General features: G+C 43.8%; 1 protein-coding gene across 3 annotated transcripts in view; it reads left to right on the plus strand.

Annotated features, from left to right (window-relative positions):
- tacc2 (transforming, acidic coiled-coil containing protein 2) overlaps window positions 1-18,534 on the plus strand; it is a 52,503-nt gene that overhangs the window by 14,839 nt on the left and 19,130 nt on the right. For all 3 annotated transcript variants that reach the window (XM_047029929.1, XM_047029930.1, XM_047029931.1), the window contains exons 5-7: window positions 992-6,916; window positions 7,760-7,909; window positions 12,117-12,566. In XM_047029929.1, coding sequence (XP_046885885.1) covers window positions 992-6,916; window positions 7,760-7,909; window positions 12,117-12,566 — 6,525 coding nt within the window. The remainder of the gene's footprint in view (window positions 1-991; window positions 6,917-7,759; window positions 7,910-12,116; window positions 12,567-18,534) is intronic.

An 18,534-nucleotide genomic window follows, 5' to 3' on the forward strand; every position in this document is an offset into this window, starting at 1 on the left:
GGAAAAAACGGCATAAAACAGCAGTAATTCTGCAGCAAGGACAATTGCTGAGGTGATAGATCTGTGGGGAGCAATATAGCGTGGTTCTCCTGCTGCAGAGGGCCAGTGCCTGATTCCACAGTGACTCAGCAGTAGTGCAGAGTAGAGCAGAGCAGTAGTGATGCATTGATGTAGAGACAGAATGTGGCTGATGCCCTCTAACATTGTCAGATTATGGAGGGCGTGTCCCTGAATGCTAAGTGGCCGCTGTTTCATAATGGATGACTAGTGCAGTGCCTGTGATGCCTGTGCCCATGATGCAGTTGATGATTATGTTGGTCAGTAATGCTGTGTGAACTTAATTGGAGTTTGTGCTCAAGGGCAAAACCTTTTCCCATGGATTATCAGTAAAAAAAAATCTGTGTCAATTCATGAACAAATACCTATAATAACAAAATGCACTGATCTATACTGAAAATAATGTATCCACTTTATATTGTCTTACTGTTAGTTTGCCAGCATTTCAGAAAACCCTTTGAAAGAACCTGAATATAACTTTACTTTTGTGCTGGCATTGGCAGTCAGCCCTGCTCATGTGGCGGTATAGGCGATGTAATAGCAATACCCAAAATAGAATGCCCAAAAAACATATTTGTGAATAGTCAACTGAAATATCCACCAAGTAAATCCATTTGGTGATGCCAAGCAAAGCAATGGAAATCAAATCCCTGTACTGTTCATACAATTTCCCGTTCTACAGATAATCAAGCCACAAAAACAGAAACACAGACAGTCATACATTCCTGGAATTTTTGTGAAATAACAATGTTTTGCTCGCCCCAAACTTGTCAGAGTACAGAAAGGAGGCATGTGTTTGAGATTGTGTCTGGAGGGGTATTAAATCTTTGAACTTCGCATGCTACTAGAAATCCTTTGTATTATGGAGTGAATAATTCTTCCTGGCTATGTCAGACTCTCAACCTGTCTGTCACTCTTCTTCCCTTCCGACAAGTGCCATACCCACCCTCGACTCCAGGCCTCCCCCGCAGATCTCTACTACATTCGGGGAAGGTGCTCCACCCCTGCCTTTCTCCACTCTCCTAGACAAGGAGCTCCAAGAGGCCTTTCAGGAATGTGAGGATCAGATGGCCTCACTGGGCAGACTTCCCCTTGCCCACCTTTCCTCTGAACCTCTTGTCCCCATGACCAATCATGTCAGTCTGGCTGAGCACGCCACGGCCACGCCCCTGGCCTTGCCCCGACATAAGGACCAGGAAAACAGAGCTAGGTGTAAAAGGCTGGTTAACAAAGATGATGAGTCATCCATGCTTCCTCCAATGGTGCTTCAGCCAGGCCTTTATAATGGTAGCCATGGCAATAATAAAACAAACGGAAAGAGTGACAAGGCAAACAGTGGGAGGGACATCTCTGTGTTTAGTTTCAGGGACTATATTCTGGGTATTGAAGATGGAGACACAAGGGCAGAAGGAGAGGGTATAGAGAGTGAAGAAATCCAGGAGGAAAGACTGCACAGACATGAGCCTCTGAATGATACAGAAATAGGTGAACAGAAGGACACACCCACACAGAGACAGCCTGAGACAGATATACATCATGAAACACAGAAGTACACATATTCAGCTGAACAGAAGGAGCTAAAGACTGAAAAAAAGGAACAGACTGGTCAAGAAATGGACCCAAATACAATACTGTCACATACATTGACAGAGGAAAATAATATAAAAAAGGTACAAAGTGATTCACAGTCAAAGGCAGAGGTTGATGTCAGTCACACTAAATCAGAAAAACAAATTGAGAAAGACAGAGTGTCTAAGTCAGAGGCAGTAAAGATTAAATCACAGAAACAAAGTAACACGCAGGTAGAGAGTAAGACAGAGAGGCAAGGCAGGGATGAAGACTCCAATTCACAGGAACAACTGATCCTCTGGGTACATCCCAGTAACAGCCCACAAGTCAATGACCCTATTCTCGCCCCAGCAACAGACTCTTCTTCAGTGAAAGGGGAGGGTCGTCTTACTAGCCTCTTGGGCTGTCCTGTCCCCAGCCCAGACCTTCACTTGGGATCCGTGCCCCAACAGTCAGATGACCCTTGGAGTTTGACCCAAGGGCCTGAATCCCCACACCAGAGCAGTCATGTAAAAAATACACTGGTATCTTTCCAAAGCACAGTAATCAATGTGCTCAATCCAAATGTTGCTTCGGGCAGTGATAAGGGATCAAGTGTAGGAACACATCAGATCACACCCCCTACATGCAGTTACATAAACACATATCACAACCCAGCCTGGGCAGTAGAAGAGGAGAAGAGTGCCCTTGAAAAAGCTTCAGCAGTTGCTGCTGCCTCCGCGTTGCTACTGACAACACCCACAATGCCAGAAATGATAGAATGTGAGGGAGAGGGGAAAGACGAGCAAATCGACTCATTGGGGAAAGCTGCTCCAGGAATGGCAGCAGTGAACAACTCAGCATTAGAAGATACATGTTTGGGGGGATTAGGCGATTGTGTCAGTTGCTCTGCAGGAGAGGGGAAGGAGACCCCCCCCCCGGCCAACCTCCCCCAGGCCAAACCTGCATTAATCGGCACAGAGATAATACGCTTACCTGTGATCTCAGTTTCAGCCCAGGAATTACAAGCTGCGACTGAGCAGAGCTACAGAATAGACATGCCTCACAACTCACTGGGCAGAAAACAGAACGAGAGACTTGGGGAGCTCACCGCTACCTCCCCAACTACTAATGCTCTCTCTCCAGCCGGAGACACAGACAAGGAGAGGGAATCACTCCAGGTAGCAGAAAATGTCATCGCTTCTCCCCCTCGACTACCCAGTAGATCTGATTGCCAGGAAAACAAAGATACTGGATTGGAGAGAAGGGGACAGGGAGGAGGAGGGAGAGGAGGAGTAAGAGGAGGACAGGAGGAGGGAGGGCAAAGAGGTGGTGGGGTAGCTGGAGAGCAGACTTCATTCAACCATTTGGCAGGCTCAGTGAGAGGAGCGTCATCCCCAGCAAAGACATGTCTGCCCCCGGATGCTGCCGAGTCACCAGTGAATTCGCAGTGCTGGAGTAAGCTCATCTCTAGCGCCAGTACCTCTATTCAGGTGGTCTGTCTGCCTCAGTCCATCCTGGACAGAGACAGGGTCCCAGCTCCTTCTGGACATGACTCCATCAGCATCCGTACAGATGGAGACACAACAGAGCTTGATACTTTAAAACAGAGCCTGAGTTCAGAGAAAAAAATTGCAAAAGGAAATGAACCTGGACAAGCCTCCATCAGGACTACAGAGATGAAGCAGGGCCCCACTGGAATTTGTCTGCCTTCTGTTCCTTCTCAAACTCTGGGATCTACAGTCCAGAACATAACTGCCGTGGGAAGCTCCAGTGCCCAGGTGTATCCGTTCCAGCCCACTGGCAACACAGAGGACAGGCTTGCGGAAACTGAGGCTAGTCTGCTCAGTTTGGCTCAGCCTAGAGACAGCAGCAGCAGTGTGGAGCTTACCATGGCTACAGTTGGAATATTTAAGCTGGCCACCCGGGACAGCAGACGAGTACATTGGACAGAATCCATCAAATATGACGATTCTTCGTCCAAGGGCCTCAATATTCCTTCACCATCGCCAGCTGGGACGAACAGTGCGTCACTACCTCCATTAACTGTACATGAGAGCCTCCGGCATCCTGTGACTGAAGCTAGTTTTACAGTCCAAGAGACGCTTAGTTTGAAGAAGCTTGATACCCCTCCACAAACTGCCTTGGCTGGGGAGCAAGCAGCAGTAGCTAGTCTCCTAGACTCCCAGCAGGCCAAAACAGAAGCTGCAGGAGATGAGGATCATGAGAAACTACATGAAGGTCAGTCTGCCATTGATCACAAAACCATGCAGAGAATGGTCAATACAGAGAATGTGACACCAGTTAATGTCACAGAAAATGCCTCAGATGAAACATTTGAAAAAGCCCAGTTGAAAAGTCATAGAGGTGGAGTCAGTACTACAAGCAGTAACATAATGCTCACAGCTCAAGGTGAAGGAGCTGAAATTCCAGAGAAGGGAGACCTAGATGTTGAAAAGGACTCAGAAAGTGTCTGTAAAAGCATTCAGATGGCTGGAGGAAGAAGAGTGTATGAAGGAGGAGAAATGGATGGTACACGTAAAGTGGATAGAGAACGGGAAGAGACTAAAGTCTGTGTGTCAGATGGGTCAGATCCTTTACAGATTCCCGGTGGAGAATCAGAGGACCCTGACAGACTTCAGGAGACACCTTCAACCAATAACTTGTCTGTTGATCCAGAATCTAAAATGATTCATTTTCAAGAGCTTCCCTCTTCTGCTGCATCTCCAAACCAGCTCATTACTACTGAGTCTGACAGAGAGTCTCAGCATGCATTGCAGAAGGGGCCCATCTCTGACCAGCAACAGTCAAGTCCTGAAAAATTATTGACCAGGACCTCCTCGCAAATCTCCCCGCACACAAAGCTGGATCAGCCCTCTAACCAATTAAATCAATCTGTTATTCATGACAGGCCTATCACAGAGACTATGAAGGGCAAGGAGGAATATTTTGTTCCTGCTGATGGTCCTGTTGTATCTCAGGCTGCTGTTCAAGAGATTCCAACCCTTGACAATGAATCTACTCTGTGCCTGAGGCTTCCGGGACCCATGTTGAGTCATTGGGAATTCATCAATGACCGTGGCGTCTCACATCCTGGACAGAACAGTCATCATGACAGCCATGACACCATCCCACGCTCTGAAGAAGTCAGAGCTGAAGGGAGTGGGCAAATGACACAAGCATCAACAACATCAACAAAAGAATCAATATCAACTAAGCCTCTGGAGGATAGTGATGTGAGAACCAGACAGGATGTGAATGATAGGACAGTGAGGGATGAAAGGATCCTAGAAGAAGAGATGAAGGAAGACAGAGAAAAAACACTGGAACCCTTACCTAAATTGTCTCTTGGTTCTGTTATACATATGGATATCCCCACCCCAGAGTACAAAATCACAGCTCCACAGAGAGGGAGAGAACTCCATGATATCTTGTACCAGTCTCATGAAACAGCACTGTTAATGTCTGGTTCTGACAATGACGTTCAGCCATCTAACATTCGGCCAGAGGCCACAAATGTCCAACCTTGTAGGAGTGAGGTGTCCATTAAAGATGAGGTCATCAATGTAAGCCCGCCTCTGACGTCTGAGCTGCCCCATGGCCGGGCTCTTGGTGAAAACACAGAGGATGAACAAGGAGAACTGCAGGAAGAAAAACTTAAAGAAGACATTAAAAACATCACACTCTATGAGATGGGAAAAAAGGGTAGTGAGGAAGGCCACAGGACAATAAAACTATACCAAGCCTGTACTCAACTGCGTAATGGAACTGAGAAGGAGGCTGGGGAGGAAACAGAGCTACACTCAAAGAAGAAAAAGAAACAAAAGCGAAAACAAAGACAGAAGGATGTACAAAGAGTGGCCATACAGAAGGATGACACAAGCGGAGGGAAAAATGTAGAAGATCAGTTTTTGTCCGCATCTGCTCCTGACCTCAGTGGAGTAGGGTTCTGTAAGGACAGAGGGAGGGTTGAAAAGGCGTTTAAGGTTGTGCCTCCCCTTGTGCCAGACCACAGCCTGGCTCTGTACCCATCGGTCCAAGCAACAGCTGAGCCTGACTCTGACATCAACCCTAAACCAGACCGAAGTTTAGCTCACAGCCAATCAGGTTCCACACAGGTTGCTCAGCAACAGAAACATGGACAGGAACAGCATCAGCTGGGATTCAGAGACTCCTCAGATGACAACAAAAACCTGTTGCCAGCGGTAACTCAGGTGGCTGAGAGGCCTTATGGGAGTTTGAGTCAGTCAGGAGACATGGATGACAGAGATGACGACAGCTGTATCATGGATGGAGAGAGAGGTCCAGGAGGAGAGAAGGGGCATAACAAGTTGGAGGTGGAGTTACCAATTACATCATGTGATAAAAGTATTAGCATGGCTTCATATACCCACAGTGATGGAAGCAGCTGTGCAGATATGAAGAGAGTCACCTCAGTTAAAGAGACAGAGACAAAGACAGACTGTCCTGAAAGTGATCAAATACAGAGGTCGGATGAGAATCATAGCGTAGGGCCAAGATTGGTCAAACTGGATTTCATGAGTAAAAAAACTCAGACACAAAAGACCCTGATAGCGTTGGAGGTTAGAAAGGTGGAGAAGTGGGCCAAAGCTCTCAGAACAGGGGTAGCATCAGCTTGTCAAGGTCAAGATGGAGAAAGCGATGCCCCAGCCAATAACACAAAAACTCCTATTGTATCTTTATCACACACACAGGAAAGCACAGCACGGAAATGCTTAGTTTGCTTGGAAGACCAGAAGTCTAGCATCGAGGCCTCACCCAGGCCAGACCAGATCCAGGAATTTCCTGTAAAAATAACCAGCAACACCATTACTCCAATGAATCTGTCTCTGGTAAACAAAGAACCTATGGCAGAGGAGACCTGTTCTGATGTGGTTTTGGGATCCAGTCGTGGAATCCAGCAGAGAGGTCAGGATGTAGTGTGTGACACTCCTGTGCTTCAAAGCAACAAGAAAGAAACAGACACACAAAGCCTCACAGCACCAGGAACCCTTAAAAAAAGCCCTTATTCAGAGCTAGACAACAAAAAAAAGGAAAAGAAGGAGAATGAGACCAAAGAGGACAAAGAGCAAAAGGAGGAACAAGGGCTAGCTCAGAATGCAGAAGTCGGAGAGCCAACAGGGCCAATCTCTGTAAATGCAGGACCTATCCCAATACTATTTCCTGCTCCTGCCCCAGCACAGGCTGAGAAAGACACTGACTGGCTAGTAAAAGCCCTCCGTGATGCAGTCGCCCACTCTCAGACTGAACATCAGAACAGAGAAAAGACTGATAAAATCATGCCAACCAGGTACCCTGCACCATCACATAGTGTGTGTTAATGGTCCTTATTAGGACTTAGTCATTTGTTTTCTATCATGTCGCAGTAATACAATTATTTATTAATATTATTTATCGTTTTCACAAATTACAACAAATTACAACTTGATATCATATTAGTCCTGGAATCAAACTGTGAAATCATGTAAAAGGCCTGATAATGACCTGTGACAGGCCAATAGTTAAGGAAAAGGTCAGAATTGAGCATGACACAGCAGTGTCACATCGTGAGGGGCATTAACAGTATCTACACACATGTGCAAACTACACAGACACACAAACGTGTGCAAATGCACAGAAACACACACACACAGTGTTTCTGTACTAACCATATTTTCCACGCTTATTAAAAGGTTGGTATTAGAACAATTTTTTATCACATTTAGGTCACTGTATTCTCAGAATTCAAAGGTTTATAGTTTTGTATTAATACAGTTATATTTATTCATATTCAGAACAGATTTGTTGTAATGGAAGCTATTGCAAAGAGCATTGTGACAATGAATATTAATGAGCTCATAAGCACAGAGCTTGACTTTGTAGTGACTGGTCTTTGGGTCAGATGACACTGGTTGAATTAGAAGGAATGTCAATGGGAGAACTACAGACTATTATATCCACAGGATGACATCACTGTGACATCAACTCTGACCAAGAATGAGCCTTGTTGTTATTCAGAAATCCCAGCTGTTCACAATAGAAACAAAGAAAATAGCAATACTTCACACTCACACACACACGCATGCATTCTTTCATTCGGTAGATGTGTGTCATCTGTAACGGAATAACAAGGTTTTCTTTCCACTTTCCACAGAGCACTCCAGTTTCTGGAGTCTCCCCAGGCTGAGTACCGGACCCCCACAGAGGAAATTACTACTCCTCTTGGCCAGCAGGACAACATAGCAGAGAGCCCAGCAGAGAGTACATCAAAGGTTCCTACAGTAGACAAGTCAGGGGAGAGTGGGTGAGTTCAATTTACATTTACACTTATTTTTTCATTTTCAATTAATTTCTTATTGTCAAGATATAAAGGAGTAGAAGACCTGGTAAGCCAAGGGAAGTTTTTTTGTTTGGTACATTTTCAACAAGGCAATACATGTATATGCTATTTAAAAAAGTCTAATTAAAATGTAGATAGAATAGAATTAGATGAAACAGGAGAGTTAAAGTTACAATGCAATATAAGATACTAAACAAAAGCCTCAAAAGGTGATTCAATAAAAGCCAGTATCAAACACCACTCATTGATTCCAATATACATGGAATTTCATTTAGAATTCCAGTGATGGGGGGGCACCCTGGTAGTTCAATGGATAAGTGTGTGTACCATGTAGGCTTAGGCCTTACCACAGTGGCCTGGGTTTTTATCCGGTGTTGGCCTTTTGCTGCATGTCTTCCTCTGTCTCTCTCCCTGCCTTTCTTGTCACATTTCACTACAAACGATCCAATAAAGCCTTAGAAATTATGTATTAAGCATTTGGAGAATCCCAGTGATGGTGAAGATTTACTGTACCTAAGTCCAAGGCAGATACAACACTTACAGTACATCTGAAAATACAAAGAGAAGGTTAGGATTAGACAGTTTCAAAATTAACTGATGGTACATCGCACTTTTCAGTTGATTGAAGTTCAAAGTCGCAGAAAGAACAGATTAAGTCTGTGTAGTTGTATTGGCTGATATCACAGCAACGAAGCTTCTGGTAAACCTTCTGAGGTACATTATACACATACTTTAAACATGTGGAGGACTGTGACCTCTAAGTGTGAGAATCTATTTGGTACTTGTATAAACACACAGAATGAAAAATAAACACTTGGATCAAGTTAACTTTCTTGCTGTTCAGGTTTTTGTGCAATATTTCTTTTCTATAGGTTCTACTTTTCTTTATCTTTTCTCTCACTTTCTCTCTATTTATTGCTCTCTTTCTCTGTCTGTTGTCTGGTTGTGTGCCTCTGGAGCCATCCCACACGCCACTGCATCACTTGCTGCCTGTCAGTCACAACACTTGTCCTATTACTGCTGTGGTAACAACAGGGGGAGATACAGTAACACACACAAATACTTCCCTTACAGATAGATTCCCTTTATGTGCCAAGGGTTAATGTGTATACAAAAAGGTAGTGTGTGTCAACAAAGAGTTACTGCATGAATGTGTCAATAATACCCATGCGTGTGTATATATATAAATGTGTATGTATGCGTATGTATATGTGCATATATATATGCATATATATATATATGTTTGTGTGTGTGTCTGTATGTCTCCGCCCCCGAGAGGCTGTCCTGGCTGTCAGCCTCATTTTGGCTCATGTGGGCCATGAGCTGTGCAGTGGGAGGAATTTGGGCTGGCGCTCAGGCACACTGAAGTCACCCACAAAGGCCAGACTGACTGGAACAAAAGCCAGAGTTCAGAGAAACACTTGAGCATGTGCCGGTGCCTGTATGTGTATGGTGGAGTGAGAGAGAGAGAAAAAGCGATAGAGACAGGGAAGGAGAGACCAAGAGAGGAAGAGAAAAGGAGCGGTTGGGACCAAATTATCTGTGGTATTTGAAGAGCAGCACAGTGAATAACTTAACTCAATGTCCACCTCTATGGCTCTCTGACTGACTCCTCGGCAGTGAGTGGAACATATCTGCTATTGCTCCTGTAGCTTGTTGTTCTTCTCCACAAGTCCTGAGGATTCTGCCATGAGGCCGAAGCAGATGGTTTACAAGGTAACTACTGCTAATTACATTCTGCCGACACTGACCTCACCAGATGGGTGGAGAGATGAAGGGAGGGAAAGAGAAGGAGGGAGGTAGGGAATTAGAGGGAGTGAAAGAGCAGAATGGAACAGGATTTTGGAAACACAAGTTAAGGCATGTTCTTTTCCGACACAGGTCTAGAGAGCTCCTCACTCACTATGTGCCTTATCAGACACTTGACTATTTCAAAACAGTTTCTGTTTCTTTGCTTCTTAGGAAGAATTTGTGACACTCAGGCAAATATAAGATGTTGCTGTTGTTTTGGATTCCATTAAAAATGTTTTTTAGTTGTCTCAGACTAGGATGTTGTGGCTTCTAAAAGCAGTGATGCTAGAGGTTGGAGTTTAATGTGTGGTATACTGCAAAATGCAATGCATTGTATGCATAAATGTACCTGGTTTTGTATGAAGGAATCTTCTCTAGTCTCTTGGGGTATTGTTTCAGAGATATAGAAGTCTGAAAAGAGAGAGGGTGTGCCCATGTGTCATGTAAAATAGGTAAGTTTAAGTAAGGTTAAATAATATATAAAGGTTAAATAAAAAAATTAAAAAGTTTGATTGGCAATTTATGATAGTTTCATCTACACCTAATAACTATCATTCATTTAGCTTGACAGGTTCTGGATAGTATTGCTCAATTTAGCTAATTAAAGGAATGCGCTGGTGGGTTGATTGCATTAGTGTGTGTGTTTCTCTCTCTCTCTGTGTTTGTGTGTGTTTTCCTCCATCTTTTGACGAGCAGTCTTTGACGCTAATGTAAGCATGCTCTTACTGTAGAACTTCAGTCAGCAAGATGGTCAGTGCATCTGTGTGTGTGTGTGAACAGCAGTGTGCAGGGCACAGGAGTCATAATATATAGCTGTTAAAAAGCCACTATCCCCACTTTCTTCAGCTGGCTTCATTTAGTGATGTATGTTAGTCTTAACACTCTGCCTGGCCCTCTCTCTTCTGCTTCCAGCTGCTTCCAAGATTGACAGTTTGTGTGTATGTGTGTGTGTCAGCTGCGCTCAAGATGTTTTATTTACAAATCTGCACGCCAGCTTACAGTGAAAGTCAACACCACCTTCTGAGCCTGACAGTGCTGTTTTCATAGTGTTTGTCTAAGCCTTTTCTAGCGAGTAGCCTAGATGTGAGAGCAGACTAGAACACAATTTGAGAGCTCCAGCTGAGAAACAGCATCAGACCAAATTACATAATCTTCACTGAAAAGCTAGAAAGACCCATGGACTATGAATACAACTGACTGTTATAAATAAAACCTTATTTTTGGCAGTGCCTGTGTGACATCCCACAACTTTTCTCTGGGTTAGGTCTCCTTGCGTTTATAAGCAGCAATCAGAGTGTTATCACCACTTGCTCGGCTCCTGGACACGTGATGTGACCTCTTTTTCAAGGAATGTCAAGTTGACCAAACACTAGTAGACTTAACACTTTTAGGTACAAGAAGAGTATAGATCTCCAAGGAAAGGCTATGGAATCATGTTAAGTGTATCCAGCAAAATTAGTTAACATTTTTGTTTAAGACACCAGCAGGAGGCAGATTACAGAAACCTACTCTGTTGAGCTAACAGACACTGCTGGCAGGCAGGAAGGCAGGCACGCAGGCAAAGAGACAGACAGACAGCAGGTAGGAATGCAGGCAAACAGACAGACAGAAATCTACTATTGAGCTAACAGAGACTGCTGGCAGACAGACAGCAGACAGGCAGGCAGGTCTTTGCTCTGTACAAGACACTGTGCCACCTTGTGTGCTATGTGGAACTGTATGTCTTCCAGTGTGTCCGGTGTGTAGTTGCCGTAAGGCCATTGTGCAGCTCTGTGGTGGAGAGTGGTTTATTTTTAGAGCCTTACAGGCAGGCCCCAGTGATGAACAGCTGCAAGGGCGTCCTCCAAACTGCTGTCAGTTTAGAGCCTTATGGCCTCTGATAAGAATGGCCTCTTTATAACAGAGCCTGTACAGGATAGTTATGTCAAACAGACTCTGCCCAGGAGGATCAAGCCCAACCCACTCAGCTAGAAGCACAGGATTTTTTTAGCTAGCCCCTCACCCCCCTAGCCTTAGAACTGGAGGTAATGGGTTATTACATTTACATTACATTTAGTAATTTAGCAGACACTCTTATCCAGAGCGATTTACTGTAAGTACAGGGACATTCCCCCGAGGCAAGTAGGGTGAAGTGCCTTGCCCAAGGACGCAACGTTATTTTGCATGGCCGGGAATCGAATCGTCACCCTTCTGATTACTAGCCCGATCCCTAACCACTCAGCCACCTGACTCCCTATAGTCCATACCAAGGATATAAAGTACTCAAATGAATTAGTTTAGGCTCCCCCCTCCCTTTTGTGTATTTCCTATGTTCCTCTCTCCCCTTCTGTCCTTGCATCCTGACTCCTCTCCTCTCTTCTAATTTCTTCCTATTCCACAGGTGCTTCTTGACAGAACAAGTGGGTGACCCTGCTCCTTTTCTTAATTCTACTCCTTCTTCTCCGGCTACATCCGCCCCCACTTCTGGTGGACACAACTTCCCACCTGCCCTACCTCCCCACCTCCTTCAAGACACCACAGAGTTCCCCACTCCTCCCCCCACGCCCCCAGAGAGGCCTGCTCCTGCATCCTCTCAGACCTCTTCAGTCCCAGACCCTGCCTCAGCCCCGCACTCTTCTCCAGCTCCTGTCTCAGCCCCAGCCCCAACATCTTCCTCAGGTCCAGACCCTGCCTTAGCCCCGGACCCTTGTTCAGCCCCAACTCCAGGCCTTGCTTCAGTCTTGCATCCTGCCTCAGTCCCAGATCCTTCCTCCCCAACTCCTCCTCCAGTTCCAGCCTCTGGCAATCAGGGGAAGGAACCCTTTTTCACTTCCTGTCCTCCCCTAAACAGGTATGATCCCCTCTGTCAATCCTCCAGATATTTCATGTTTTTTTATTATGGCCTTGAGTCCTTTGTAGATTTAATTCCAACTTACTACTTACCTTCTTCCCTGCTTGTGTGGTTCCACTGAAAAGATGTACAGACTATTGTTTTAATTAACACTGATGGTCAGACCGATTATCTTACAAGTCTGCCTTGCTGTTGTTGTAAGACTAGAGATCTGATTGGTCCACTTAGCTTAGCCTACTTGACGCAAAGCAGGAATGCCCTTATCTGCCGGAAGCTGGGCTTAACCATGATTGGAGATGGATGTCTAATATGTGCCATCTGTTGTGCCATCAACCCCATGTTGGTATTAAGGCTTTATCTAGTAGACCAGGCATGGACAGCTCGCTGAACTAGAGGTCCGGTCCAACATCCCATTTTTGTACTTTGGTCAACCTAATTACAAACGTGCCATAACATACTGTATTGATGAGACACTGTACAGAATAATCTTTTTGCTTATCATTGATGAGAAATACTTTACCATAAAGGGATTTGCTGTGTTAAGACAGTGCTTGCGCATAAGCCTGTCTAATGGCTTTGTTGTATGGAGTTATAACAATGCCGTCAACATTATCATAGACAACATCCATCACTCTCATCAGTCTCACAGATGCAATCTGAGATATTCTAGCTTGTAAGTGTGATATAGCTATTATCAAGAGTCTGTAGAAGTCATAGCTACATTTATTCCTATAGAAAACATATATTTCAGGTGTGGTACAGAAGCCCTATTGTCTTCTGGACAATTTGATTTAGGGCCTCTGATTCCATTGTTGAAATTCCACATGTATTTTCTCATTCATGTGTTTTCCATGATATAATGTTTCTATCTGGAATTATTATCTACTATATGTATATATATATATATACACATGTATATATATATGTATATGTCTTAATATATGTATATGTCTTAATATATATATATATATATTAATCTATTACCTACATATAAAATGTGACCAACTGTGGATGTAGTTTCATACAAGGGTAGTGACAGACTCTTTTTTATTTTTTGTCAGTTCAGTTGTAATACAATTTTAAACCAGAAGAGGGAGTTAATGTTTCTAAGTATTCACAGCAAGTATGTGTCTGCACCATACTGTCTGAACACTCAGGTTAGAACACTACAGTCAGGTGGTGCATACACAAAGAGGCTAAATATATATAAATATAAATCAATAAATAAATAGGATATAACTTGCTCAATTTAATGGGAAATGACACAGGAATAATTCACTATGCATGAGTGTTACCCTGCATACAAAAGATGCATGAAAGAAAGAGTAAAGTGGAGCAGCTATAACTATTATTTATGATGTACTTTAAATACCGGCAGAGGCAGACCAGAGAGAGCAACAGAGAAGTCGACAGTGTACATGTTGTTGTACTGTACAGATTGCACAGTCAGCCTGAGGATTGAAGTACAGGTTTTGGGATAAGTGCTGGAAAGACAGATAAATAGATGAACATACAAAAACACAGCTTTAATGACTGTAAAAATGTATTAAGAGTTCATGTTATTCAGGCATAAAAGTATAAAAACATTATTATTACATTTCAGAATCAGATTTGGTTCAGTGCAATAAAATACAGCTAGCCAGAATTCTAAATATTTTAAAAGGGTGGTTAACTTCAAAACTAAACAACAGCTGCATATCATATTTCACATGTGACATAGTAATTACAATGTGAGTTCATATGAATCCCAGAGGGCTTTGCTGTCATGATATGACAGATTTTGAATGGAAGTGCTGACCAAACGATAACTACAACCATTCTTAATGAGATGGATCACAACCCCACACAGCTGATGTTCATATACATATACAAAGCTCTTCTCAGCCTATCCACCCTGGTTGAATGTACTGGGCATTAGAACCTCCACCAATTTATGAACTTATATGAATTTATGAACTTAATATGGCGACCTACATTGAACATACTAACCTTATAAATCTTTCAGAAAAAGCTTGCCGTATTGCTGACTCGCTTGAAATTTTAATTTCTCAATTTCCTCAGTCTGAGGCTGAGGGCTAACACATACTCGTCGCCTTCACTGTTGAACTTTAGATTTGTTTCATCCAAAGAGTTTTTATCTGTGCTCTACACACATTTTCTTTGTTGACCAATGAACCTAATGATAATGGAGTTAGTGACTTGAGAATCAATGTTACTCCTGTGAACTGAGAGGTCTGAGAGGGTGAGGATAGTAGAGTATGCAGCACTGGTCTCCTATGGCCAGAGTTATTGACTGACCCCCCCATTAGTCCTATCAGCACTGGATGTCCGCGGTGCTTTCTGTTGATGGACCATATGTTTTTTTTGTCTATATTTCTGAATTTTGCACAGTGTGTGTGTGTTTATATGTACACAGTGTGTGTGTGTCTCTGTGTTTGTGCATGTGTGTTTGAAACATTTTATGCCTACTATTTTTTTCAGAACTGGGAATCTAGTCATCTCTGTAGTAATAATAACTTCAGCCAGTAAGGGCCAAACTGCTATTGTGTAGACAGACTGAGCCCCTTGTTCTTCTTTCACATGACTGTACAATATATTAGTGATCTCATATTTCAGATGGCATATTAGGCTCAGTACCAGCAACCTTCAATCTTCAATGGACATTGGTTTAACCTGTTTAAGCTCCTATTTCTACCCTAGGGTCATTAGCAACCTAATTTCTGCATATCAGTTTTTTCTTTAATCTTCACTCAATCTCTTACTCTCTTTATCTCAATTCATCAACCACAAACACAAGCAAGTGCACACATACAGTATACAGTAGGCACAAAACCATAGTCACCTTTCAGACCAGTATTTATCAGTGAAGTGTCTTGGTGAATGAGAATTCCAATGAATGAGATCACTAGACCTTCCTGGTAGGTAGTCAGCAGAATGAAAGTTCTCAAATGGCAATGGACTGGGAAGGCATCTGCATTAACGCATTCACAACCCTTTTGGAAACTTTGCAAATATGATGTGCCACCAGACATACAGTGCATAGCACACCCCTTTTCTCCCAAATGCAGAGAGCAGGTTTGTCAAATTGTTTTTGTCATTGCTTTTTGTGTCTGTTAAAGCTCTTTCGAGTGTGCTATAGGAATGGTGCAGGGTTGGGTAAAAGGGGGGTGGGGGTGGGGAACAAATGCACATGCTCACACACACTTTCTCAGGGTCTATTGTTTACCTCTTGCATCACTCTGGTTGGCCATGCTGGCTGCTGGAAGCTTCCATTGTGTGAAATGAGACTGGGTCTGACACGCTCCCTATGCCACTAACCAGGCTAGGAGAGAGAGATCCTGACAGGAGAAGGAAATTAAAAGAAAGGGAGAACGAGATGACAGGGGAAAGTCTCAATGGAAGGTTGGAAGAAAGAATGAGAAAGAGATGAAGAGAGTGATAGAGAGAGAGAGCTTTTGTTAATCTGTTGGGTTTGCTGTCTGCTATTGTTTGGCTTTCCTGCACTGATGGTAAAAAGCTGCTGGTCTTTTTACGGGCTACTGGTCTCTGGGGAGAGTGGTGGATTGAGGGGGAGGAGGCAGAGAGTTGCAACACAGCTCAGCTCCACCATCTACCGAACAGAGGGGAAGAAGAAGACACCTCAGTGACGGAACGAGAGGGAGTGGATAACAATTTCCTTTATACCCTTTTGTTTTGATAGTATTTTCTCCATTCATAATGCATTTGAAGAGAATGGTATCTCTTGTTATTTTGCTGCATGCTACCTTGACTGCTGCTGTTCTCTCATAGACCTCTATCATTGCTCTGTGATGGAAATGCACAGAGGGATAGATAAACGAAGAGGGTAGCAATGAGACAGAGAAGGACAGGATCAGAATCATGGAGAATCAGAGGGTAACTGAGGAAGACTGATATTGTGCTGAGTGAGTGAGGACCTTCAGATCGCTACTGGCATCGGAAGGAAGAGCTCCACATTTGCACTGTTGCGGCGCAACACACACCGCGGAGCATAACCATTGTGTTTCACACAAACACACACACCAGGCAACGGCAGCCTTACCACGGGAAGAAAGGAGTCCCAGAGTCCAACAGAGAGAGTAGAAGGGAGGGTGGATGTGGAGGGGGCTGATGAGCAGGAGCAGACCAGGGGGGAGGGAGAGTAGGAGGTAGAGGACCATAGCCGAGGATGGGAGCCACTGAGTCCATGGAAAACGGAGCCCCGCATCCATCTCAGGAGCACACAGAGACCATGTAAGTTCTACAGCAGGTTGACTGACTGCCGTTCTAGCTGTGTGACTGGCTACCTGAATTTTGAACTGGCTTCCTGCCTTGACAGGATTGTGCTGAACTGTACTGACCGGAGCTCTGGGTAGATGAGCCGCCATCGCTGCTGCCTTTGTTGTTGTTGTGTTGGCTGTGAGGAGTTCCCTATACAGGCCACCTAGCCATGCTGCAAAATGCTCATGAGCTTTTTCAAATCCCTTTGTGCACCATAGATAACTGAGAATGTGTGTAAGCATGTGCCTTGATTGGTCACAGCAGGGATGAAATTAAATATAGACAGACATGTAATGTGTTTTTGCTCATTGAAAGGATCAATGAGAAGCATGTCTAATGGAACATACAACACATTGCACAGTATGTGTGTGTCAGACTATTCAGATCAATGCGACAGGAAAATACTATCAGTGTTCAAGGCAAACAGGCAGGGGGTAGCAGCCCCGGGCTCCAGAAATGGGCTGCTGTGATAATGCCTCAGTGTTTTCTTTCATGGGGCAAGGGAGGAGGGCACCTCTGCAGTGATGGGATCATGAGAGAAAGCTGGTGACAAGGCTGAAATATAATGTTGTGGAGGGAGACACTGGGAGGACAGGTGGGATGGTGAAATGAAGGGAGAGAGTGTTCTACTTCCTGTGTTTTATTAATATCCCAAATACTTAGGGAAAGGAAGAGTGTGACAGTGTGCCAGGGAAAGTGACTAAGAGAGGGAGTCTGTGTGCTTGTGTACGTGTGTGTGTGTGTGTGTGTGTATGTGCCACCAGAGAGCTGTGTGGTTATCCGTAAGTAATGTGGCTTTTAGGATGTTCAAGGTTTTGGTTACATAACTGTTTTCAGTGCACTGACGCAAGTTAGGCTCACCTGGAAGCTGTCCGGAGCGCTTTATGTTCAAGCATAGAACTCAGAACTGTCAAGAGAGTTGATCAAGTGCTGATCCATAGTGGAGGAAGTAAGGGACTTGCACTTGTTTTTAGTTTGGAAAAATAATGATAGGGTCTCTATCTGGTTTATGGCCTGATCTCTCTGCTTACAGTAGATGCTGGTGTTGATGTGAACTTCCAGCTTGTTGATGTCTCAAATTCAGGGCCTTTCTTTTTCATCTAGGCTGACGGACCGGTCTGAGATTAGACTGGTCCTTGTTAGACTTAAAATGATCTAGTCTGAGGGTCTTTCCACAGATAATGCCATCTCACCTGCCTCTCTTGTTATTGTTCTCAGGGATTAGTGAAAAATAATAGGCGATTGGAAAAGGGTGAGCGCTGTTCAGGAAAATAAGACCACATGTATAAGCATATCGAAGTCTCTCTTGTGTTTTGGGCTTGATGGAGATTCAAGTAGTCTTCAAGTAGTAAACATGGTTTTTGCATGATGCCATATGGATTTAGGTACACATAGTCTACCATAATTAAAACATATGTTGGTATGTATCATCATTTATCATTGTATAATTTATTGCATGTATTATTTATTTAAGTAGGATTTTGTAAACATACTTACATTTACATTTATGCATTTAGCAGACGCTTTTATCCAAAGCGACTTCCAAGAGAGAGCTTTACAAAAGAGCATAGGTCACTGAACATAACAACGAGGTAGTCCCAAACATTGCGAGCAGCCTAAACGTGAAGCATACATTGTGAAAAAACTAAACAAGTGCCAAAAGGGAAGACCCATAAGAGCATGCAGTTAT

The sequence above is a fragment of the Hypomesus transpacificus genome, chromosome 11 (assembly GCF_021917145.1).
Source record: "Hypomesus transpacificus isolate Combined female chromosome 11, fHypTra1, whole genome shotgun sequence".
NCBI classification, from domain to species: domain Eukaryota; kingdom Metazoa; phylum Chordata; class Actinopteri; order Osmeriformes; family Osmeridae; genus Hypomesus; species Hypomesus transpacificus.